We start from the raw sequence: 20,134 nt of genomic DNA, 5'->3' as shown, positions 1-20,134 counted from the left end.
TAGATGCTTCATCACTGGAGGTTTTTAAGAAGAAGAGACTGGGCAACCATTTGTCTGGAATGATATAGGACAGTGATGGCTAACGTTTTTGCCATCGCGTGCCAAAAGTGGGGGGAGCATGGTGGGGTCACACGCACATGTGCCTACATACATAATTCTATGTGCCCTGCCCCCCCGTGCTCCCCCACTTTTGGCACGTGATGGCACGGTGGGCTCGGTAGGCCCATTTTTTGCTCTCCCCAGGCTCCAGAGCCTTTCTAGGAGCCTGGGGAGAGCAAAAACAGCCTTCCCCACCCACCCAGAGGCCCTCTGGAGGCCGGAAACAGTGTGTTTCCTGACTTTTGGTGGGCCCAGAAGGCCCGAAAACCAGCTGGCTGGTGCATGCATGCGTGTTGGAGCTGAGCTTGCGTGCCCACCGATATGGCTCCACGTGGCAGCTGTGGCACCCGTGCCATAGGTTCGCCATCATGGATCCTACCTGAGGATGGGATTGGTCTAGAAGACCTCCAAGGTCCCTTCCAACTCTGTTATTCTATTACTGTAAGTGGATTCACCTTACCTTTGAATTTCACACCACTGCTTTCTGTTCAAATTAATATTATAACTCAACTTTTTCACTAAGCCAGCACAGTTTCCAATGTTACCACTCCTCACTTTTTATGTAGTTTATCATCTTCCTGTTGAAGACTTCTGGAACTATTGAAAATTGTAGCCTATTTTATGAGCTTGGCTCTTTACTTATTTGTACCCTATGACTATCATTAAGTGTTGTACCTTATGATTCTTGATGAATGTATCTTTTCTTTTATGTACACTGAGAGCATATGCACCAAGACAAATTCCTTGTGTATCTAATCACACTTGGCCAATAAAGAATTCTATTCTATTCTGCCTTCCGGCGGTGACGTCAGCGTGTAAGGAACGAGGGGAACGAGGCTCCATCCCCGAAGTTCCAATTTTCTTGATTGGAAGCCGTTTCTGGCACTATCGACCACAGAGAGGTCGACAGAAAAAGGAGGACTCTCTAGGACCTCGGTGCGACAGCAATCACCCTGAAGGTTCAGAGGAAACCCTCCTAATTCCAGCCAGGAAAAAAACCAGCCATTTTGGCTGGCTGGAGCGCTGTCAACCGATAAGTATGGAAGCGAAGATTCAAGAGAAACATCGGTAAAGACTAAGTAGATCGAAATATAAAGGTATAATCATAAGGACCTAAATACATTGGCGAGAATAGGACTCCAAAAAGCGGCGGCAAGATCGTCAAGCAAGCGGCGAGAGATAGTGATCGGAGCGAAGCTCAATACACACAGTGACAACGCAGTTTTGACAGGCGAAAGGAACGAGTGACAGACAAAGAGGATTATAAGTAAGCGGTGGATTATAACCTTAAAATAATACAATTTGACTTAACAGAGGAAAAAAAGGACTATTTAAGAGAAAGATTGTTGAAAGTGAACCTAAAGAACTGAGACTTTTTTAAGATCGTTGTGAGCGGAAGGAAACCAACTGAACAGTAGCGAATGGCGGACTGAGGATTTGGAGAAGAAAACTTTCACTTTGTATCCAGCGACAATAATAAATTCAACTACAGACACGAGACTCGTAGTGAGACATTAGATACATTGACGCTGTTGGTAAAGGAGATACAACTTGCTACACAGGAATATTGGAACAATTGATTTACTTACGGATTTAATAGAGGATATTGAAATAGAACTGGGACAGCCGGGTGAAAAGAAGGCGAACTGAAGAACGAAGGAAGAAGGATAGGAGAAGGAAGCAACCCCAATTGATCTGAGAGTGATATAGTTGAGAACTTTAAATACTAAATTACCAAATTTCATCTATTTTAAAACTTACTTAACTTTGCTTAAAGAACATTAATATCAAATTTGAAATTATTATAATATACATTAAGGAATTGATTTAACATTATTATTATTATTATTATTTTCTTTTTCTTTTATTGTCTTACTGTTTCCTACCCTATTGAAACAACTATATAGATTGCAAAATAATATATTGATTAAGTGGAATTATATTGTATATTGACTAGAAAGTTAGATATTAATATAGATATTGCATAGAGATTGTTATAGATATCATTAAGGAATAATAACTGTGATAATTAATATAGGTAGCATGTATTGGTAACGGTGATACAACTCAATAGAATACTTTAGATGATTTATAGAGAACTTTAAATCCCATTGATCTATCATATAAAGGTTATATAGAGATTGTTTAATTTTAAAGTGAATTTAAGTATTGTGATTATTCGGTATTTAAGCATTAATTGCATTATACTGTTTAGGGACAAGAATAGAAGAATGAATTGTTAAAATATTGTTTTTTCTCCCTAACTCCTTCGAATTAATTAACCCGATCCTTATATAACGATATTTCATCCACCCCCAATCAATTAGTATATGAAAATTTGGGGAAAATTAATACAAAAGACAACGATGGCAACATCTTCACTAACAATAACTAAATCAGGGAAAAAATTAACAACAAATCCAATACCCACACAATCTTCACCTGCACAACAAAAAACCATAGACACGATGTTAACTACAGACAAAGAAAAAGCTGCCAGTGCACACAGCATACAGAATATACAGTCTATACTAGCTATGATTCAGGAGGGGATGAACAAAACCCAAGAAACAATTGCGAATAATCACGAAGAAACAAAAAAGAATCATGAGGAATTGAAATCAGAAGTAGGACAAATAAATGATAATATTAAAAAAATGGACGATAAGATCGAGAGAATACAACAAAACATAGTCAAAAACGAAGAACGAATCCAAAACATGGAAGCCAAAATGATCCTAACGGAGAAAAAGATGGACAATATCGAACAAAATCAAATGGAATCCAATAGAGAACTCGAAGAGTCAATTACCCATTTAGAATTAGAAAAAGCATCATTCTTTTTACGATTTCAAAATATTGCAGAAACAAAAGGAGAAGATCTAAGAGACCTGATGACAGACATATTAGTAGAGGCTACCCAAAAGGAAAAAAGCGATATTAGTAGGGAAATTGACGAAATATATAGAGTTCATACGAACTATGCTCGTAGGAACAAACTACCTAAAGAAATACATGTTAGATTCGCACGTAAAACTGTAAAAGAAGAGATTTACATGTCCATGAGAGAGGGAAAACCCTGCTACCAAGGGAAAGAAATAATAACCCTAAAACAAGTTCCAAGAAGAATAAGAGAATACAGAAAAAACTATAATTTTTTGACAACCCTACTGATTCAACACAAAATAATGTTCCGCTGGCTGGTACCGGAGGGAATCTTAATATCTTGGGACGACAAAAAATATAAAATCGATACGATAGAGAAGGCACAAGAATTCTTTGACACTCACTTTATAATAGAAGAGGAACAGGAAACTAGACGTGATTCAGATAATGTAAACCAGGAACACCCCACGGGGGAAATAAAAAAAGGAAAGGAAGAGAAGGAGCCTAGGGAAAGGGAGAAGATGGAGAGAGAAGGGGCTAGGGAGAAAACACATATGGTAACAAGAAACACAAGTAAACTTAAACTAATAAAGAAAAACTAAAGGAAATGGGACGAGAGTTGAAATTAATCTCAATTAATATAAACGGCCTTAATCTACCAACCAAAAGAACACACACTTTTAGAAAACTTCAAAAATTAGATATAGATATTATCAACCTACAAGAAGTACATATCAAAAAACAACATCAACAGTTACTAGAAAACAGAAAACTTGGAACACTATTCACCTCACTATCAGATAAAAAAAAAAGAGGTATCGCAGTATACATTAAAAGCCATATCCAGGCAAAACAAATTTACACAGATGAAGATGGCAGGATACTAATGATAGATATTAAGATGGAGACCCGAAATATGTTATTGATATCAATATATGCCCCGAACGGGAGCCAAAAAGAATATTTTAAAAAGATACATGATAAAATTAAAGAATTAGACTACGAACATCTATGTATAATAGGGGACTACAATGCAATCGTTGACATGAACTATGACTACCAAAGTAACAAAAAAAAATAACTCTAGGAAAAAGACACTACCTGATTCTTTTAAGGATATGATTCAAGAGTTACAATTGAAAGATGCCTGGAGAGAACTGAATAAAACTAAAAAACAGTACACTTATTACTCAAATCCCCATCAGTCCTGGTCCAGAATAGACATGGCCTGGATGACTGCAGAATTAAGAGAAAATATAAAAGAAATTGAAATCACACCGAATGTATGGGCAGACCACAGTCCTATAACAATAGTCTGGAAAGGCCAGCCAAAAAGGGGACGATGGATGATGGACAGAGAGATCATTAAAGATAAAGAATATATAGAGATGATAAAGAAAGAGATGGAGATATTCTTCCAAATAAATAACAGGGAACAAACATCATTACAAGTCCTATGGGACACTACAAAAGCATAAATAAGAGGATTAACAATCTCATTTAAGGCGAAGAAAAACAGAGAGAAACAGCAAAGAAGAAACAATTTATTGATTGAGCTCAGAAAACAGGAAGCAGAATTACAGAACAGACCCGACAAGAAAGAGATCAAGGGGAAAATAAATCTCATCAAACATGAAATAAATCTAATAACAACAACAGAAATAGCTAGGAAAATCAAAATGGCAAAACAAAACCAATTCGAATTCGCAAATAAAACAGGACGTTGGTTGGCTTATAAACTAAAGAAAGAAAAAGAAAAAAAAATAATACACCAACTACAAGATGAACAAGGGCAATTACAGCACATGGACGAAGAAAAAAAGTGAATCGTAAGAAATTTTTATCAGGAACTATATGCACAGGAAGAAATTCAATTGGAAAAAGTGAAAGAATATATAAATAAATCCAACATTCTAGAAATAAAGGAAACTCAAAGAGAACTCTTGAACAAACCAATATCGATGTCAGAATTAATGGAAGCAAAGAAGAAGCTGAACAACAATAAAACACCAGGTCCAGACGGCATCCCAGCGGAATTTTACAAAATCGAATACCAGCCAATAGATGATATTTTACTACAAGTCCTAAATGAAGCAATCTTAGAAGCCAAAATTCCTAAATCATGGATTGAAACAATCATCACTCTGATACCCAAAGAAGACTCAGATCTCACCCAAACCAAAAACTACAGATCTATATCACTTCTAAACGTAGATTATAAACTATTTACATCAATCATGGCCCAGAGAATGAAGAAAATTATCGTGAATTACATCCATCCTGATCAAAATGGATTCATTCCAAACAGGCAAATTAACAAGAACACAAGAACAATAATTAATATACTGGAATATTATGAGCAAAAATCGAATGAAAAGATGGCCCTACTCTTCCTTGACGCACAAAAGGCGTTCGACAATCTTAATTGGGGATTCTTAATACTGCAATTAGAAAAAATGGGAACCGGCGACAAATTTTTAAATATGATTAAAACAATATACTCAGACCAAATTGCAAAAATATGGATAAACGGAGAGACAACAGACCAATTCAAAATATCTAAGGGAGTGAGACAAGGATGTCCTCTCTCTCCTATATTATATATATTAGCATTGGAACCACTGTTGAATGAAATTAGGAACGACAATGAAATAAAAGGATTAAGAACAAAAAACCAGGAGTATAAATTACAAGCATTCGCGGACGATGTAGTATTCATCTTAGAACGACCAAAACAATCAGGACTGAATTTACTAAGGAAGATAGATCAATATGGCGAAGTGGCAGGATTGAGAATTAATAGGCAAAAAACAAAACTACTAACCAAAAATTTGACAAAAACCCAGGAGAAAGAATTGGAAGAGACATTAGGAATACAAACAATAACAAAAATAAAATATCTAGGAATCTGGCTCACTAATAAGGTATCATCCCTCAAAGAAGACAATTACATCAAATTGGCCAAACAAATCCAGAAGGACTTAGAGGTATGGAGTAAATTGAAATTATCACTACTAGGCAAAATCGCTTCAATTAAAATGACAATCCTACCAAAAATACTATATCTATTTAGAACAATACCAATAAACCCAGGAAAATCATACTTCAAAGACCTTGACAAAATGACATTAAAGTACTTATGGCAAGGAAAAAGAGCCAGGATTAAACTGAAACACCTGCAGGACACTAAAGAAAGGGGTGGCCTGGGACTACCAGATTGGCAAACCTATTACACTGCAACAGCTCTAACTTGGATTAAGGATTGGATGACACTCAAAGATAAACGAACACTAGCACTAGAAGGATTTAACTTGTCAAAAGGCTGGCACGCATTTCTATGGGAGGAAAAGCCCAGACAACATGAACACTTCAGGAGACATTATATCAGAGGAGCACTGGCAAAAATTTGGACTGAAATAAGGAGAAAACACTACGACAAAATCCCAAGATGGCTATCAACCATGGAGGCCCAAATCTACCCGAATACAATGGACACAGACAGGATGAAAACCTATGATGAATTGTTGAATACAGAGGGAGATATGAAAACAAGAGAGGAACTGAGACAACAGGGCAAGGATATTGATTGGTGGCCGTATTTACAGATAAAATCAAGATATAAAAGCGATATGGAAAAATTTGGAATCCAAAAAGAAAGAAATGAATTAGATAAAATTATAATGCAATCAGATGACAAATTAATAACTAAAATATATAATTATCTATTAAAATACAAATTGGCTGGCCTGGCCTAACTCCCCTGTTTTAAATTCTTAAATTTTAAATTTTTTAATTCGTGATTTTATAAATTGGGTGTTTTAATCTGTGTTTCGGCCGAAATATTTAATAATTTTAAGGGATTTTTAATATTTGTATTGTCTGTATTTTATCTTGGCTGTTCACCGCCCTGAGTCCTTCGGGAGTAGGGCGGTATAGAAATTTGATTAATAAATAAATAAATAAATAAATAAATTGGAAGAAGAAGTGGTGAAGGAAAATATGATCATTTGGGCTAAAAATTTTGGATATAATATTAACCTAGAGAATTGGGAAAAAATATGGAAAGTAAATACCAAGCTGACAATGTCCGTGCCCTACAAAGAAAACATGTACAAGATGTTTTATAGGTGGCATCTCCCCCCTGCACGGTTGGCAAGGATGTTTCCCAACACTAATCAGAACTGTTGGAAGTGTAAAATACAGAAGGGGACTTACTACCACATGTGGTGGTCATGCCCCAAAGTCAAAAAATTTTGGAAAACAATTCAAAGTCAGCTGGAAGAAATTACCGCCCAAAAAGTACCCCTCAGACCGGAAACTTACCTATTAGGTATACTGACAAAGGACTATAAAAAAGAGACACAATACTTGATAATACACATCCTAACTGCAGCTAGAATCGTTTTCGCACAAATGTGGAAATTGGAAAACACGCCACCAGAAGAAAAAATAATACAAAAAATTATGGAATGTGCAGAAATGGACAAATTGACCAAAGAAATACAAGGAAAAGAAGATACAGACTTTTACTTAATTTGGCAAGAATGGTACAAATGGCTAGATAAAAAAGACACGAAATAAGAGATTACCACCCAATGATACAAAAATAAGGAAATAAAAGGAAATATCGTTATATAAACATTGATACAAGATGAAAGATAATATATATAGACATACTGATATACAATTACCGAAGTAACTCTACTTTCAAAGTTCAAGTTATGTGACTTGATTTCACTGTATAGTTAGTTTATGTCTAGTTTGTTTTAACGTTTATGTCTATATGTGTATGTTTGTTTACAATAAAAAATTTAAAAAAAAAGAATTCTATTCTATTCTACTGTGTTCTACTATATTACAAACAGCAATAGCACTAGCAATAACACTTAGACTTATATACTGCTTTACAGTGCTTTACAGCCCTCTCTAAGGTTTAGATTATTGCCCCACCCCCCAAAAAAAATTGGTCCTCATTTTGCTGACCTCAGAAGGATGGAATGCTGAGTCAACCTTGAGCCTGGTGAGATTTGAACTGCCGGCAGGCAGCAGAAGTAGCCTGCAGTACTGTGCTCTAACCACTGTGCCACCGTGGCTAAATATTTAAGTTATGCTAGAACATTTCGTACATCAAAATGAGCCTTGGTAGTGCAGCAGATTAAAGTGCTGTTAAGTAACACCAGCTGCCTGCAATTACTGCAAGTTCAAATCTCACCAGGCTCAAGGTTGACTCAGCCTTCCATCCTTCCGAGGTAGGTAAAATGAGGACCCTGACTGTGGGGGCAATAAGCTGACTTTGTATAAAAAAGAACACCGCTGGGGGGGGGCGCGAAAGCCCTACTAAACAGGTATATATAAAAGTATGAAGGCTATTGCTTAATGCATTGTAATCCGCCCTGAGTGTCCAGAGAAGGGCAGCATATAAATCGAACCAATAAATAAATAAATAAATAAATAAATAAATAAATAAATAAATAAATAAATAAATAAATAAATACTATGCAAGAATGCCTATGTCAGGTCACTCTCAATGGTGCTGCGATAGTAGGACAGAAGTAGATGCTGAGATAGATTTATCTTCCTGAGCATTTTCAGGAAGTACAGCCTCTTCTGTGCCTTCTTCACAAGCATGTTAACATTCATAGTCCATGAAAGTCCAAAGTCCAAAGCCCAGAAATTTAAAACTACCCACCCTCTCCACCTCCTCGCCATTTATGTACATTGGTAAATGTACATCTCTCTTCCTCCTGAACTCAATTATAAATTCTTTAGTTTTTGTGGTGTTAAGTGTGGGATTATTTTTATTACACCACAATCTCAGCCCTTGTACTTCCTTCCTGTAAGCAGACTCATTGTTCTTATTAATGAGCCCCACCACTGTTGTGTCATTCACAAGTGTAATAATTGTGTTGGTGTTATACAATGGGGTGGAGTCATGTGTGTACAAGAAATAAAGGAAAGGGTTTAGCACACAACCTTTGGGGGCTCCTGTGCTTAGTATCAGAGTAAAGTAATGATGAGATCCTATCCTTACTGACTGTGGCCTATCTGTCAGAAAATCATTTATCCACAAACAAATCCTCAGATTTATACCCAAATTGGACATTTAAAAAAACAAGTTGTTGGGTAAAAGGGTAAAACCCCCTGGGAGCAAAAACAGGCCATGGGGGGATGTGTGACCTCCCTGCCCCATTTTGGGACGAGTAGGCCTTCCTGCAGCCTCCTGGGAGCAAAAACGGTCCACAGGAGGAGGGCTGCACTGCACACACACACACACACACACACACACACACACACACACGGCCTCCTTGACCCCTCTTTCAAACCAGTGGTCCTCTCTGTACAAAATATGGATTTTGCTGTTTTCAAAAGAGTGGCCTTTGTCTTTTAAATGCAGATCGACTGCCGAAACATGTCCTGATGGGTTTGTTCTCTTGTGTTGTGCCATGAGTTTATGAAGTGGTTGTTTTGTTTCCCCAATGTACAAATCTGAACATGGCTCCCTGTACTCTATATACTTGTGTAGAGTTTAACATCTTGAGATATCTATCTCCAGATCTATGCAATAAGCACATTTCTATTTTCATACCTAGCTATGTGGGTTAAATAAACCAGATTACATTATTATTGCTCATGCTTACTAAAGTATAACTGATTGTCCTTACCACTATGTCCTGTTACCATTAATACCATCTGAACAAACTATGGCGTACAACACATTCCATTTTATGTGCAGGTACTCCATTTCATGTAGGTCAAATACCCAACTTCTCTTTGACTCTCAAAGGCATCTGCTCTATGGATTAACAACAAAAGATACAAACATGTCTTTCCCCTTATGGTTTGCAGACAAATTCTAGTGCTAAATGGCTAGGGCAATAGCTTTTCATTGCAATTATCAGAAGAACAGTAATTCATAATGAATCCCCTGTGGATTTCTACACTCACAAATCTTCAAAGCTAAAACCAGCTTTAAAAAATATGCTCTGATGTCTCCCAGTGGAGGAAGGACATGTCATATACCTTGCCTTGAAAAGAACAGCTCCTGGTTTTGGTGAGACTCAGCTGGCCTTAGTTTTCTCTTTGGTCACAGAGCAGACACAGATAAGAAGAATTATGGTTGATATCAATTTGGCCTGGGGCCATCCAGGTGGCATAGCCTCTCTCTATGGTGCCAAAGCTCTGGTGGGATTTCATGTGCTACCTACAATTGAGCTTCTGCACAAACCTTGATTTCTGATCTAGGAGGGAAGAAGACATAGAACACAAAATAATAGAGTTGGAACGGAACAGTGAGATCTTCTAGTTCAAACCTCTGCTTGTGCAGGAGACTGTATATGATTTCAGACAAATGACTCTCCAGTCTCTTTTTAAAAGCCTCCAGAGATGGAGCACCCACAATTTCTGAAGGCAGGCTGTTCCATTGGTCAATTTCTCTCCGAATTTATCCTTAATTCTAGGTTGCTTCTCATCTTGATTAGTTTCCATCCATTGTTTCTCATCTTGCTTTTTGGTCCTTTGGAAAATAGTTTTACCTTCTCGTCTTTGTAGGAGCCTCTCAAATATTGGAACAGCAGTATCGTGTCTCCCCTAGTCCTTCGTTGCCTTAGCAATACCAATAGCAATAGCACTTAGACTTATATACCACTTCACAGTGCAGTTCTAAGCAGTTTACAGGGTCAGCATATTGCCCCCAACAATCTGGGTCCTCATTTTACAGACAATGGAAGTCTGAGTCAACTTTGAGCTGGTGAGAATCGAACTGCTGGCAGTCAGCAGCCAGTAGAATTAGCCTGCAGTACTGTATTCTAACCACTGTGCCACCATGGCTCATTAGACTAGACATACCCAATTCTTGTAACCACTCTTCAACCTAATCATTTTTTTTTCTTTTTTGTTCTTCTCTGTACTGTTTCCAGAGTCTTAACATCTATTTTTATATTGTGGTGAATGACAAGAATGACTGAGCTGCCTCTTCTGCTGCTGCTCTTCTGGCTCCTTCCTCCAGCTGTTGCTAAGAGAAGGCAAACCATATGTGTGTCCAGTGCCTCTTTACAGGGAAAATGGGACTATTACAATTGTGGTGATCTCATTATTGGTGGGGATTTACACCTGCAGACCTTTGTTTCCATTAGTGTCCTAAACTTTCAAAATGACCCATCACGGCATTCCTTCCTAACGGCGTAAGTTTCATTGGAATGTAGATTATTATTATTAACCATTGCTCCTTGCTCTGCCTTCAGGTACAGAAAAGTTGATCCAGAGATCTTTCAGTGCTATTGCGCTTTGGAACTCTAGGTTGTCCTACCTTCAGGTGCTTTGGAGAATAGGTTGACCCCTTCTTCCCTGTGGCAGCCCCTCAAACATTGGAACACTGCTATCATATTACTCCTAGTCCTTCTTTTCATTAAACTAGACATATCCAAGTCCAGCAACTGTTCTTCATAGGCTTTAGTCTCCAGTCCCCTAATCTTCTCTGGATTCTTTTCTAGAGTCTCAACATCTTATATCATGGTGGCCAAAACTGGATGCAATATTCCAAATGTGGTTTTACCAAGATAGTATAAACTGTTATTAACACTTCATGTGAAATTAATTTTATCCCTCTATCTTCTCCAAGAGAGAACCAAAATGACTAGGATGTAGAGGCATAATTGGGAAAGATTATAGCCACTGGAGCAAAATGAAGAAGGGAGGAACAATAGAGTGATATAAATGGTCCATGAAGGGGACGGACAGGATTTTATCCTTTCTAAAAATCCAACAAATGTTAATCAAGGAATATCCTTTAAAAAACCCCAAAGCCAATGGAACCTGGGGATTCCTGTGCCAAAGACCACCACAAAAGATAAGGGAATTTTCACAAGAACACACAAGTTTTTCTGCAATTTTATTTATTTATTTAATTTAAATTTATATGCCGCCCTTCTCCGGAGACTCAGGGCAGCTTACAATGCGCTAAGCAATAGCCTTCATCCTTTTGTATATTTATACAAAGTCAGCTTATTGCCCCCACAAACTGGGTCCTCATTTCACCTACCTTAGAAAGGATGGAAGGCTGAGTCAACCTTGAGCCTTGGAGAGATTTGAACCAGCAGTAAATTGCAGGCAGCTGTGTTAATAACAGGGTGCGTAGACCACTGTACCAGCAAGGCTCCTGCAATGTTCCCCAATGTTTTTTCTCACTATAGAGTTGAATCCAAGAATTACCAGCAGCTCCTGGCCTTGGTGTTTTCAGTCAAAGAGATCAACAAGGATTCGAATCTCCTTCCAAATATCACTCTTGGCTTCCACATCTATGACAATTGCCAGATTGAGAGGAATATTTCATTAATCAGCCTCTCCCTTCTCTCCACACGAGGTCAAGTGGTCCCAGGTTATAAATGTGACAGGCAGGACCTTCTGCTCTCTGTCATTGGAGGTGACAACCCGAAATCCTCAATCCAGATGGCCTCTATCTTCAGCATCTTCAAGGTCCCACAGGTAAGGGGGCTTCACTGAATACAGTGTGGAATATAAAAACAATAGAACACACAGAATTGTTTTGGGGGAATCTTCAGAAGTACAATAGGTAACTTAGAGAATCCATGGTATAGTTGAATTGATTTATATATTTTATGTGCCAATATACACTTTTGCATAACCACAAAAAGACAGATGAGATAATTCTGGAAATTTGTACTTGCCAAGAATAATTTCTTCCTAACCCAAAAGACATTTCACTTCCACACCCAAGAAGCTTCTTCAATTTCTTCCTAACTTTTCTTCAAAAATTCTAGCCACCTTTTTCAATTCAGCTTATTTTCTGTATCAGGTTGATAGTTTGATTCCTTGGCTTCTGACATATCACAATGAGACAAAATGTGTAACTAGGGGCTGTTTCTAAGATGGGGAGAAGTTTATGTTTACTAATAACAGAATAACAGTAACAGAGTTGGAAGGGACCTTGGAGGTAATCTAGTCCAACCCTCTCCTGCTCACACAGGAGACCTATATTAGGGATTCGAACCACCGAAATGCTGATCTTTCTGATCGACAAGCTCAGCATCTTAGCCACTGAGCCACCTAGCCAGGCTATTTATAATTGGAGAGCCTGAGTGGTGGGGTAATCAACCACACAATGGGGAGCCCTAAACTCACCACAAAACTTTATTTTGTCTTTAAAAGAAGAATCTCTCTTCCTCCAGCTCGGTGTTGGCTTTGAGTCCTCTCAGGGAGACAGAAGAGTTTATCCTTCCTTCTTCCAGAATAATCCCAAGGAATCTCCTCAGTATGTGGGTTTAATCCAGCTGCTCCTGTATTTCCAGTGGAACTGGGTTGGGCTTCTGGCCTCTGAAGATGACAGGGGAGAAGGTTTCATCTCAACTCTGATGCCAATGCTCCAGGAGAAGGAGATCTGCCTGGCCTTCATGGAAATCTTTGAATTTCATGAGTTGCTTAATAGAATATTCAAATCACTTTTTGTCGTCAATGATTGGTTTAAAGCTGAAGTGATTATTCTTTTTGGAGAGTCCAGTAGTAGTGCCTACGTACAGTTGGCTGCATCTACTCGCGAGCACTTGAGAATAACATTATATCAGAATGTTTGGATCTTAATTTCACATTCCAAATTTACTGTGAAGGGATATCGAAGCCTACTGAAAGTAATGAAACCCTTTCATGGGGCTTTGCATTTTAGGGACCACACCAGTGATTTATCAGAATTCAGCCAATTCCTCCTGTCTTTGGACCCTTTGAATCCACAAGGGGACTTCTTTCTCCCACTATGGTGGGAGTCGGTCTTTGACTGCAAGATCCAAAGATCAAACCAGGTCCCTCAAAAGGGACCTGGTTTTCCTGTACCTCCATGTACAGGAAAAGAGAATTTACAGAACATACCATCTTTAATTTTTGAAAGAAGCATGACAGGTGAAAGTTACAATATCTACAATGCCATTTATGCTGTGGCACACGCATTACATGCAATTTACGGATCAGGAGCACGACCAGCTATGCTGAAGCTTGGAAAGAAGATCTCAAATATCCAATCATGGCAGGTAATTTCTGTGACTTCTTATGTACTTTATTTTTATTTTATTTATTTATTTGTCAAGCATGTATAAGATAAATATCGTGGGAGCAAAAACATACAATAAATTTTGGAGTGTATCTTTACAATATTTGTATGTAGGTATGATTGTGATGAATCCAGAGTTGAAGAAGCCAGGATAGTGGATAATGATAAAGAAGGAGACAAATATTTGGTGTTAATCCTGATTACTTAGACCTCCACCAAGGGAACTCCTCAAGGTCCTCAGAGATCATAATCTAGGATGTTGGCGACCACAGAATGATAGATGCCATGATGTCTCATGAGTGGCTTTCAGCAAACACTCCAATGTCTGAAGATCTGTTTCCTTTCAGCTTCTTCCCTATTTGAAGAAAGTCCAGTTCAACAACAGTGCTGGAGATGAAGTCTTCTTCTCAGAAGATGGACTGGGATCTTCTCGTTATGATCTTCTCAACTGGTTTTGGTTCCCCAATCAATCTTTTGTCTATATCAAAGTTGGGCAGATAGATCCTAGGGCTCCTCCTGGCCAGGATTTCACCATTAATTTGGATGCAATCGTGTGGCCTACAAAGGTGAGCTGAAATTTTCTCAGGGAAAGACTCATATTCTCCTGGGGATGCAGATCATCCACACTCAGAAAATAGTGCAGCCATTTTTTTTAATTTGATTTATATGCCGCCCTTCTCCAGAGACTCAGGGCGGCTTACAATGCATTAAGCAATAGCCTTCATACTTTTGCATATTTATACAAAGTCACCTTATTGTCCCACAAACTGGGTCCTCAGTTTACCTACCTTAGAAAGATGGAAGGCTGAGTCAACCTTGTCAACTGAGTCAATTTGATGAAGATTCTGCTTCCATAAGGGCCCCATGTAAACAGCTTTACATTTGAGAACTAATTTGTCTTGCAAAAGATTGGAAAATATTTCTTGAAACACAGGAGGCAATTAGAACTTCCAAAACTTATGTCCATGGACTATTCTCTTTCAATGGATCCTCATGAGTTTTTTGTTTTGGAAAAGCTGTTAATCAATGTCACAATTCTTCCTTTGCACCCCAAGGTGCCAATTCTGATATCCAGCATCCATTGGTGGGTTTGGGAGTGCCACTTTTCCCTGAAATCCCCCATGATTTCTGGTAGACCAAGCTCACGCATTTCTTTTGAAGGCATTCTAAAGATGGAAACAAGAATGTGGAGAAGAATTAAATGAAACATGTTCATTGCTAAAGCCACCTCAAGCATTTGCTTTTTATCTTTCAGAAGGTGCCCTTGGCCAGGTGTGGCACGAAGAGGTGCCATGCAGGAGAGAGGAGAAGAGTTCCAGAGGACAAGCTGGTTTGCTGCTACCAGTGTGATGCTTGTCCAGAAGGGACCATTTCTAATCAGACAGGTAGAGCACTCTTCAAATGTAGATCTTCCAAGATCAAGGAAGACATGGGTCAAAATTTTGATTTATTTGTCATTTCTGATATGATTAGGATTTCTATTGATAGTTCTTGATAGAAAAATATTTATTGATCGAAAACTATTGATAGTTTTCAGCACAACCCTTCTGTGTTTGTACTTAAGCTTTCCTGCCCCACAGACCACCCTTCTCACTCCACAACTATCTAATACAGAATAGTTTCAGGATACTATTTATGGGTTCTCTAGGAGCAGTGGTGAAATGTAAAATTTGTTACTACTGGTTCTGTGAGCGTGGCTTGGTGGGTTTTTTTTTAATGTGACTGAGTGGGCATGGTCAACTTTTTTTTTTACTTTTAAAAGCATTTTTTCTACAACCTCTTCGGCCGAAAAAAATGCTTTTAAAAGCCTCTGACGATCCAGCTGAGTTGCCTGATCGTCAGAGGCTTTTTTTTCCTTTCAAAACCATTTTTTCTACAACGTCTTCGGCCGAAGAGGTTGTAGAAAAAATGCTTTTAAAAATAATTTTAAAAAAAGCCTCTGATGATCGCGCTGCTCAGCTGGGCATGGGTGGGGGTGGGCATGGAGTTTTGCTACCAGTTCTCCGAACCACCCGCCGCCATCACTACCGGATCAAGTGATCCGGTCCGAACCAGGAGCATTTCACCACTGCCTAGGAGCCTTTTCACTCCTACTTCAACAGGAGCGATATTGTCCTGAAATAATGGGATGTGTGGTCCATGCTTTGATTTCTATTATTTATTGTTTGCTTCTGGCAGCGTTATTCATTTCCCATGAAACTGATAGACTTGTCAGAGTAAGAGGAGATCCATCAATCTGGGCTCACTAACTTTTTCTTATACAGAAATTCTGAATGAGTGAATTCGAAGTATAGGATAACAGAATTGGAAGGGACCTTGGAGGTCTTCTAGTCCAACCCACTGCTCAGACAGAGAACCCTATACCATTTCAGACAAGTGACTGTTCAATCTCTTCTTAAATACTTCCAGTGTTGGAGCGTTCACAGCTTCTGGTGGCAAGTTGTTCCACTGACTCTGTGGTTTCATCCCAAAACCCGCAAAATTTTAACCTAAGACTGTCTACTGTCGATCTCACCCCATTCCTAAGAAGTCTGTAAGGGGCATACATAAGTGCACCAGTGTGCCTACCATCCCTGTCCTAATGTTTCCTCTACTTGTATCTATTTTATATATCCAATCCATGCTTATACTTATATATATAAATATTACCTAATACGTTCTTGACAAATAAAAATAAATAAATAAAAAATAAAGACAGAAAATCCCTAACCCAATAAATCATATTAACAACCCCCCCCCCAGTCCTATTGCATCAGTGTGAACATGTTACACCAGCACTGCAAGTCCATCGTACTACACAGTTATGATGTTATTTCACATTCAGGAGTCTGAAAGCCCATGGATAAAAACTGTTCTTCAGCCTGTTTGTGTGGCTGGCTATGCTTCTGTATCTCCTCCCCGATCGTAGGAGGGTAAATAAGTGATGACCAGGGTGTGAATTGTCCCTGAGGATTTTCCTCACTCTTCTAAATAAATAAATAACTTTGTTGTCAGTTATTGGACAATATTTAGAACTGGAATTTCTAAAGGCAGCGAGCCTTTAGAAGTTCCAGTATAAACTGAAAAATCCAGCTGTCAATCTTTCACATACTGAAAGCCACAGTTGTCGGCTTTTCTCCCACAAGGGGACCTGATGTCAAACTGATCACATCAGGTGGAGCTGATCAAGTCCTTGTCTCAGGCTAATCTGTCTCTGGAGTCATTGTGAATGAAGGTTGATTTTCCCCTTTTGATTTCCCCATTAAGTGCTTAGTAAATCACCCAATCACCCAATCAATCAATCAATCAATCAATCAATCAATCAATCAATCAATCAAGGGAATAGCCATGTCACCACTGAAGGAGGGAGAATGCCAATGGCAGATACCCCTGAAACTTTTAGCAAAGACTAAGAACTTTAATAGTATTATTTTATCTTCATTTCAGATGTCGCTCACTGTGAACCCTGCCCAGAAGACCAATATTCCAACAAGGACAAGGACCACTGCATTGCCAAGAAGATCCACTTCCTTTCCTATCAAGACACAGTGGGATACATTTTGGTTTCTCTAGCTCTTTTTCTTTCTCTGATCACTTCTGCAGTCCTGGTGATTTTCCTTAAACATCACGAAACACCGATTGTCAAGGCCAACAACCGAAATCTCACCTACATCCTCCTGTTGTCCCTCCTGCTCTGCTTCCTCTGCTCCTTCCTCTTCATTGGAAAACCCAGGAAGCTCACCTGTCTCCTTCAACAAACTGCCTTTGCCATTCTCTTTTCCCTTGCAGTGTCCTCTGTGTTGGCAAAAACTGTCATGGTGGTTCTGGCCTTCATGGCCACCAAGCCAGGGAACAAGACTAGGAAACTCTTAGGAAAACCACTGACCAACTCCATTGTCTTAGCCTGTCCCCTGGTCCAAGCAGTTCTTTGTGCCATCTGGCTGATAACCTCTCCTCCATTTCCCAACATGGACTTCCACTCCTTGGTAGGAGAGATCATCTTGGAATGTAATGAAGGCTCAGATTCAATGTTTTACACTGTCCTGGCCTACCTGGGTTTTCTGGCCTTTATCAGTTTCACAGTGGCCTTTCTAGCTAGGAAATTGCCTGATAGTTTTAATGAAGCCAAATTCATTACTTTTAGCATGCTGGTCTTTTGCAGTGTTTGGATCACTTTCCTCCCCACTTACCTGAGCACCAAAGGGAAGTCCATGGTGGCTGTGGAGATCTTCTCCATTTTGGCTTCTGGGGCTGGTCTCTTTGCTTGTATCTTTTTTCCCAAATGCTTCATTATCCTATTGAGGCCCAATCTGAATTGTAGAGAGAATATAATGAGGCACAAGAATCTCTGACTTATAAAGGGACTGGGAACTTTTGTTCTGAGTTTAGGGCATTTTTGTATTTCATCTGATTTTTAAAAAATAGTGAAATGAGAGAGATGCTTTTTCCATTCAATATTTGTATATCATGTTATATGACTAATGATAAAATATCTGTTAATCAGCAACAATCACTCCCTCCTTCTTTGCTCCTGGTTGATCTCTCCTCTTCTTCTGAATCTTTATCCTGATTGAGGGAAACATCTGGAAGAACTTCTCCTTCATGCCAATTTTGAGGGAATGGAGAAAAAAGTGTTACTTTCTACCCTCTTTTCTCATTGGTCGACTGCTTTCCTTTGCCTCTTCTCATTAGGGCTTCGGGCGGTGTACAACACAAACATAAAATAATGATTGTAACAACAATAATGACAGTAACAACAAATATATAAATCCAAAACCTAAAATATAATGTGGCAACCAAGCACAGAATAAGATCAACCTCATAAGGGCAGTCTCCCACTCAATTGTCCCAACTGACCAGCAGGAATAGCTAACACCCCAGAAGATAAACTGAGTGTCAGGGTTCTAATGGATGCCCTAATTAAACCATGAGCCTTGAGCCAAGCTTCAAAAGCAATCCAGTTATTTATTAGGAGCAACATGTCAGCACATACCCAAGTGAAACCAGCTCTGCTCCACGTAATTTATGGCCCAATTATGACCTTGTTTCCCCTCTATTCCCAGGGTGTGTCATAAATCATATTCTCCAACGGAGCACTTTCATGGACTGTAGAGATTACACCCCTCCAGCTGTTGCAAGTAATCTGGGATAAAGCCTTCAGAAAGGTATGCATGGAATGGTTATGGCTGCCATGTTGCTCCATCAGTTTTCCTCCTCCTGCCTATGGCAACTCAACAGCAGATCAGGGATGCTTTGCGAGTTGACAATCAGGATCCAAAAAAAGCTTGACAGATTTGAACAATGGGCCCTATCCAACAAAATGAAATTTAACGTGGAGAAAAGCAAAGTTTTATACTTCTGGGCAGGAAAAACCAAAGGTACAACTATAGATTATGTGAAACCTGGCTCAAAAACAGTAATTGTGAGAAACACCTTGGAGCCCTAGTGGACAATCACTTAAACATGAGCCAGCCAGGTGGCATGTGTGGTGGCAGCCAAAAAAAGCTAATATAATCCTTGGTTGTATAAACAGAGGCATAGAATCAAAATCACATGAAATATTAGTACTGCTTTATAAAGCCTTAGTAAGGCCACATCTGGAATACTGCATCCAGTTTTGATCACCACATTACATGAAAGATGTTGAGAATTTGGAAAAAGTGCAGAGAATAACTAAGGCCTGCAGACTAAAACATACGAAGAATGGATGCATGATTTGGGTATTAGTCTATTTGGGTAAGAGTTTGGAATTTGGGTAATAATTTGGGTATTATTAGTCTAGAGAAAAGAAGGACTAGGGATGACATGATAGCAGTATTCCAGTATTTGAGGAGCTGGCGCAAAGAGGAGGGGGTCAATTTATTTTCCAAAGCACCAGAAGGCAAGACAAGAAACACTGGATGGAAACTGATCAAGGAGAGAAGCAACCTAGAGTTTAGAAGAAATTTTCTAACAGTGAGAACAATCAGTGGAATGGCTTCAGAAGTTTTGGATGCTCAATCACTGGAGGCTTTTAATTTATTATTTTATTTTATTTTTTATTTTATCAAATTTATATATTGCCCTACTCCTGAAGGACTCAGGGCAGTGAACAGCTGAGATAAAATACAGACAATA

The 20,134-nt window shown here is 38.8% G+C and overlaps 1 protein-coding gene across 1 annotated transcript; it reads left to right on the top strand.

The window, feature by feature from the left end:
* The first annotated feature begins 1,138 nt into the window (after positions 1-1,138).
* Positions 1,139-18,369, top strand: LOC148116273 (vomeronasal type-2 receptor 26-like). The gene is made up of 3 exons (XM_087883576.1): positions 1,139-1,167; positions 12,174-12,358; positions 17,465-18,369. The coding sequence occupies exons 1-3, from the start codon at positions 1,139-1,141 to the stop codon at positions 18,367-18,369; spliced, it is 1,119 nt and encodes a 372-aa protein (XP_087739702.1).
* The last annotated feature ends 1,765 nt before the right edge of the window (positions 18,370-20,134 follow it).

The sequence above is a fragment of the Pantherophis guttatus genome, chromosome 1 (genome assembly GCF_059756535.1).
Source record: "Pantherophis guttatus breed Tessera chromosome 1, ASM5975653v1, whole genome shotgun sequence".
NCBI lineage: Eukaryota > Metazoa > Chordata > Lepidosauria > Squamata > Colubridae > Pantherophis > Pantherophis guttatus.
The sequence above is the reverse complement of the archived record's forward strand: the minus strand, read 5'-3'. Positions and strand labels throughout refer to the sequence as shown.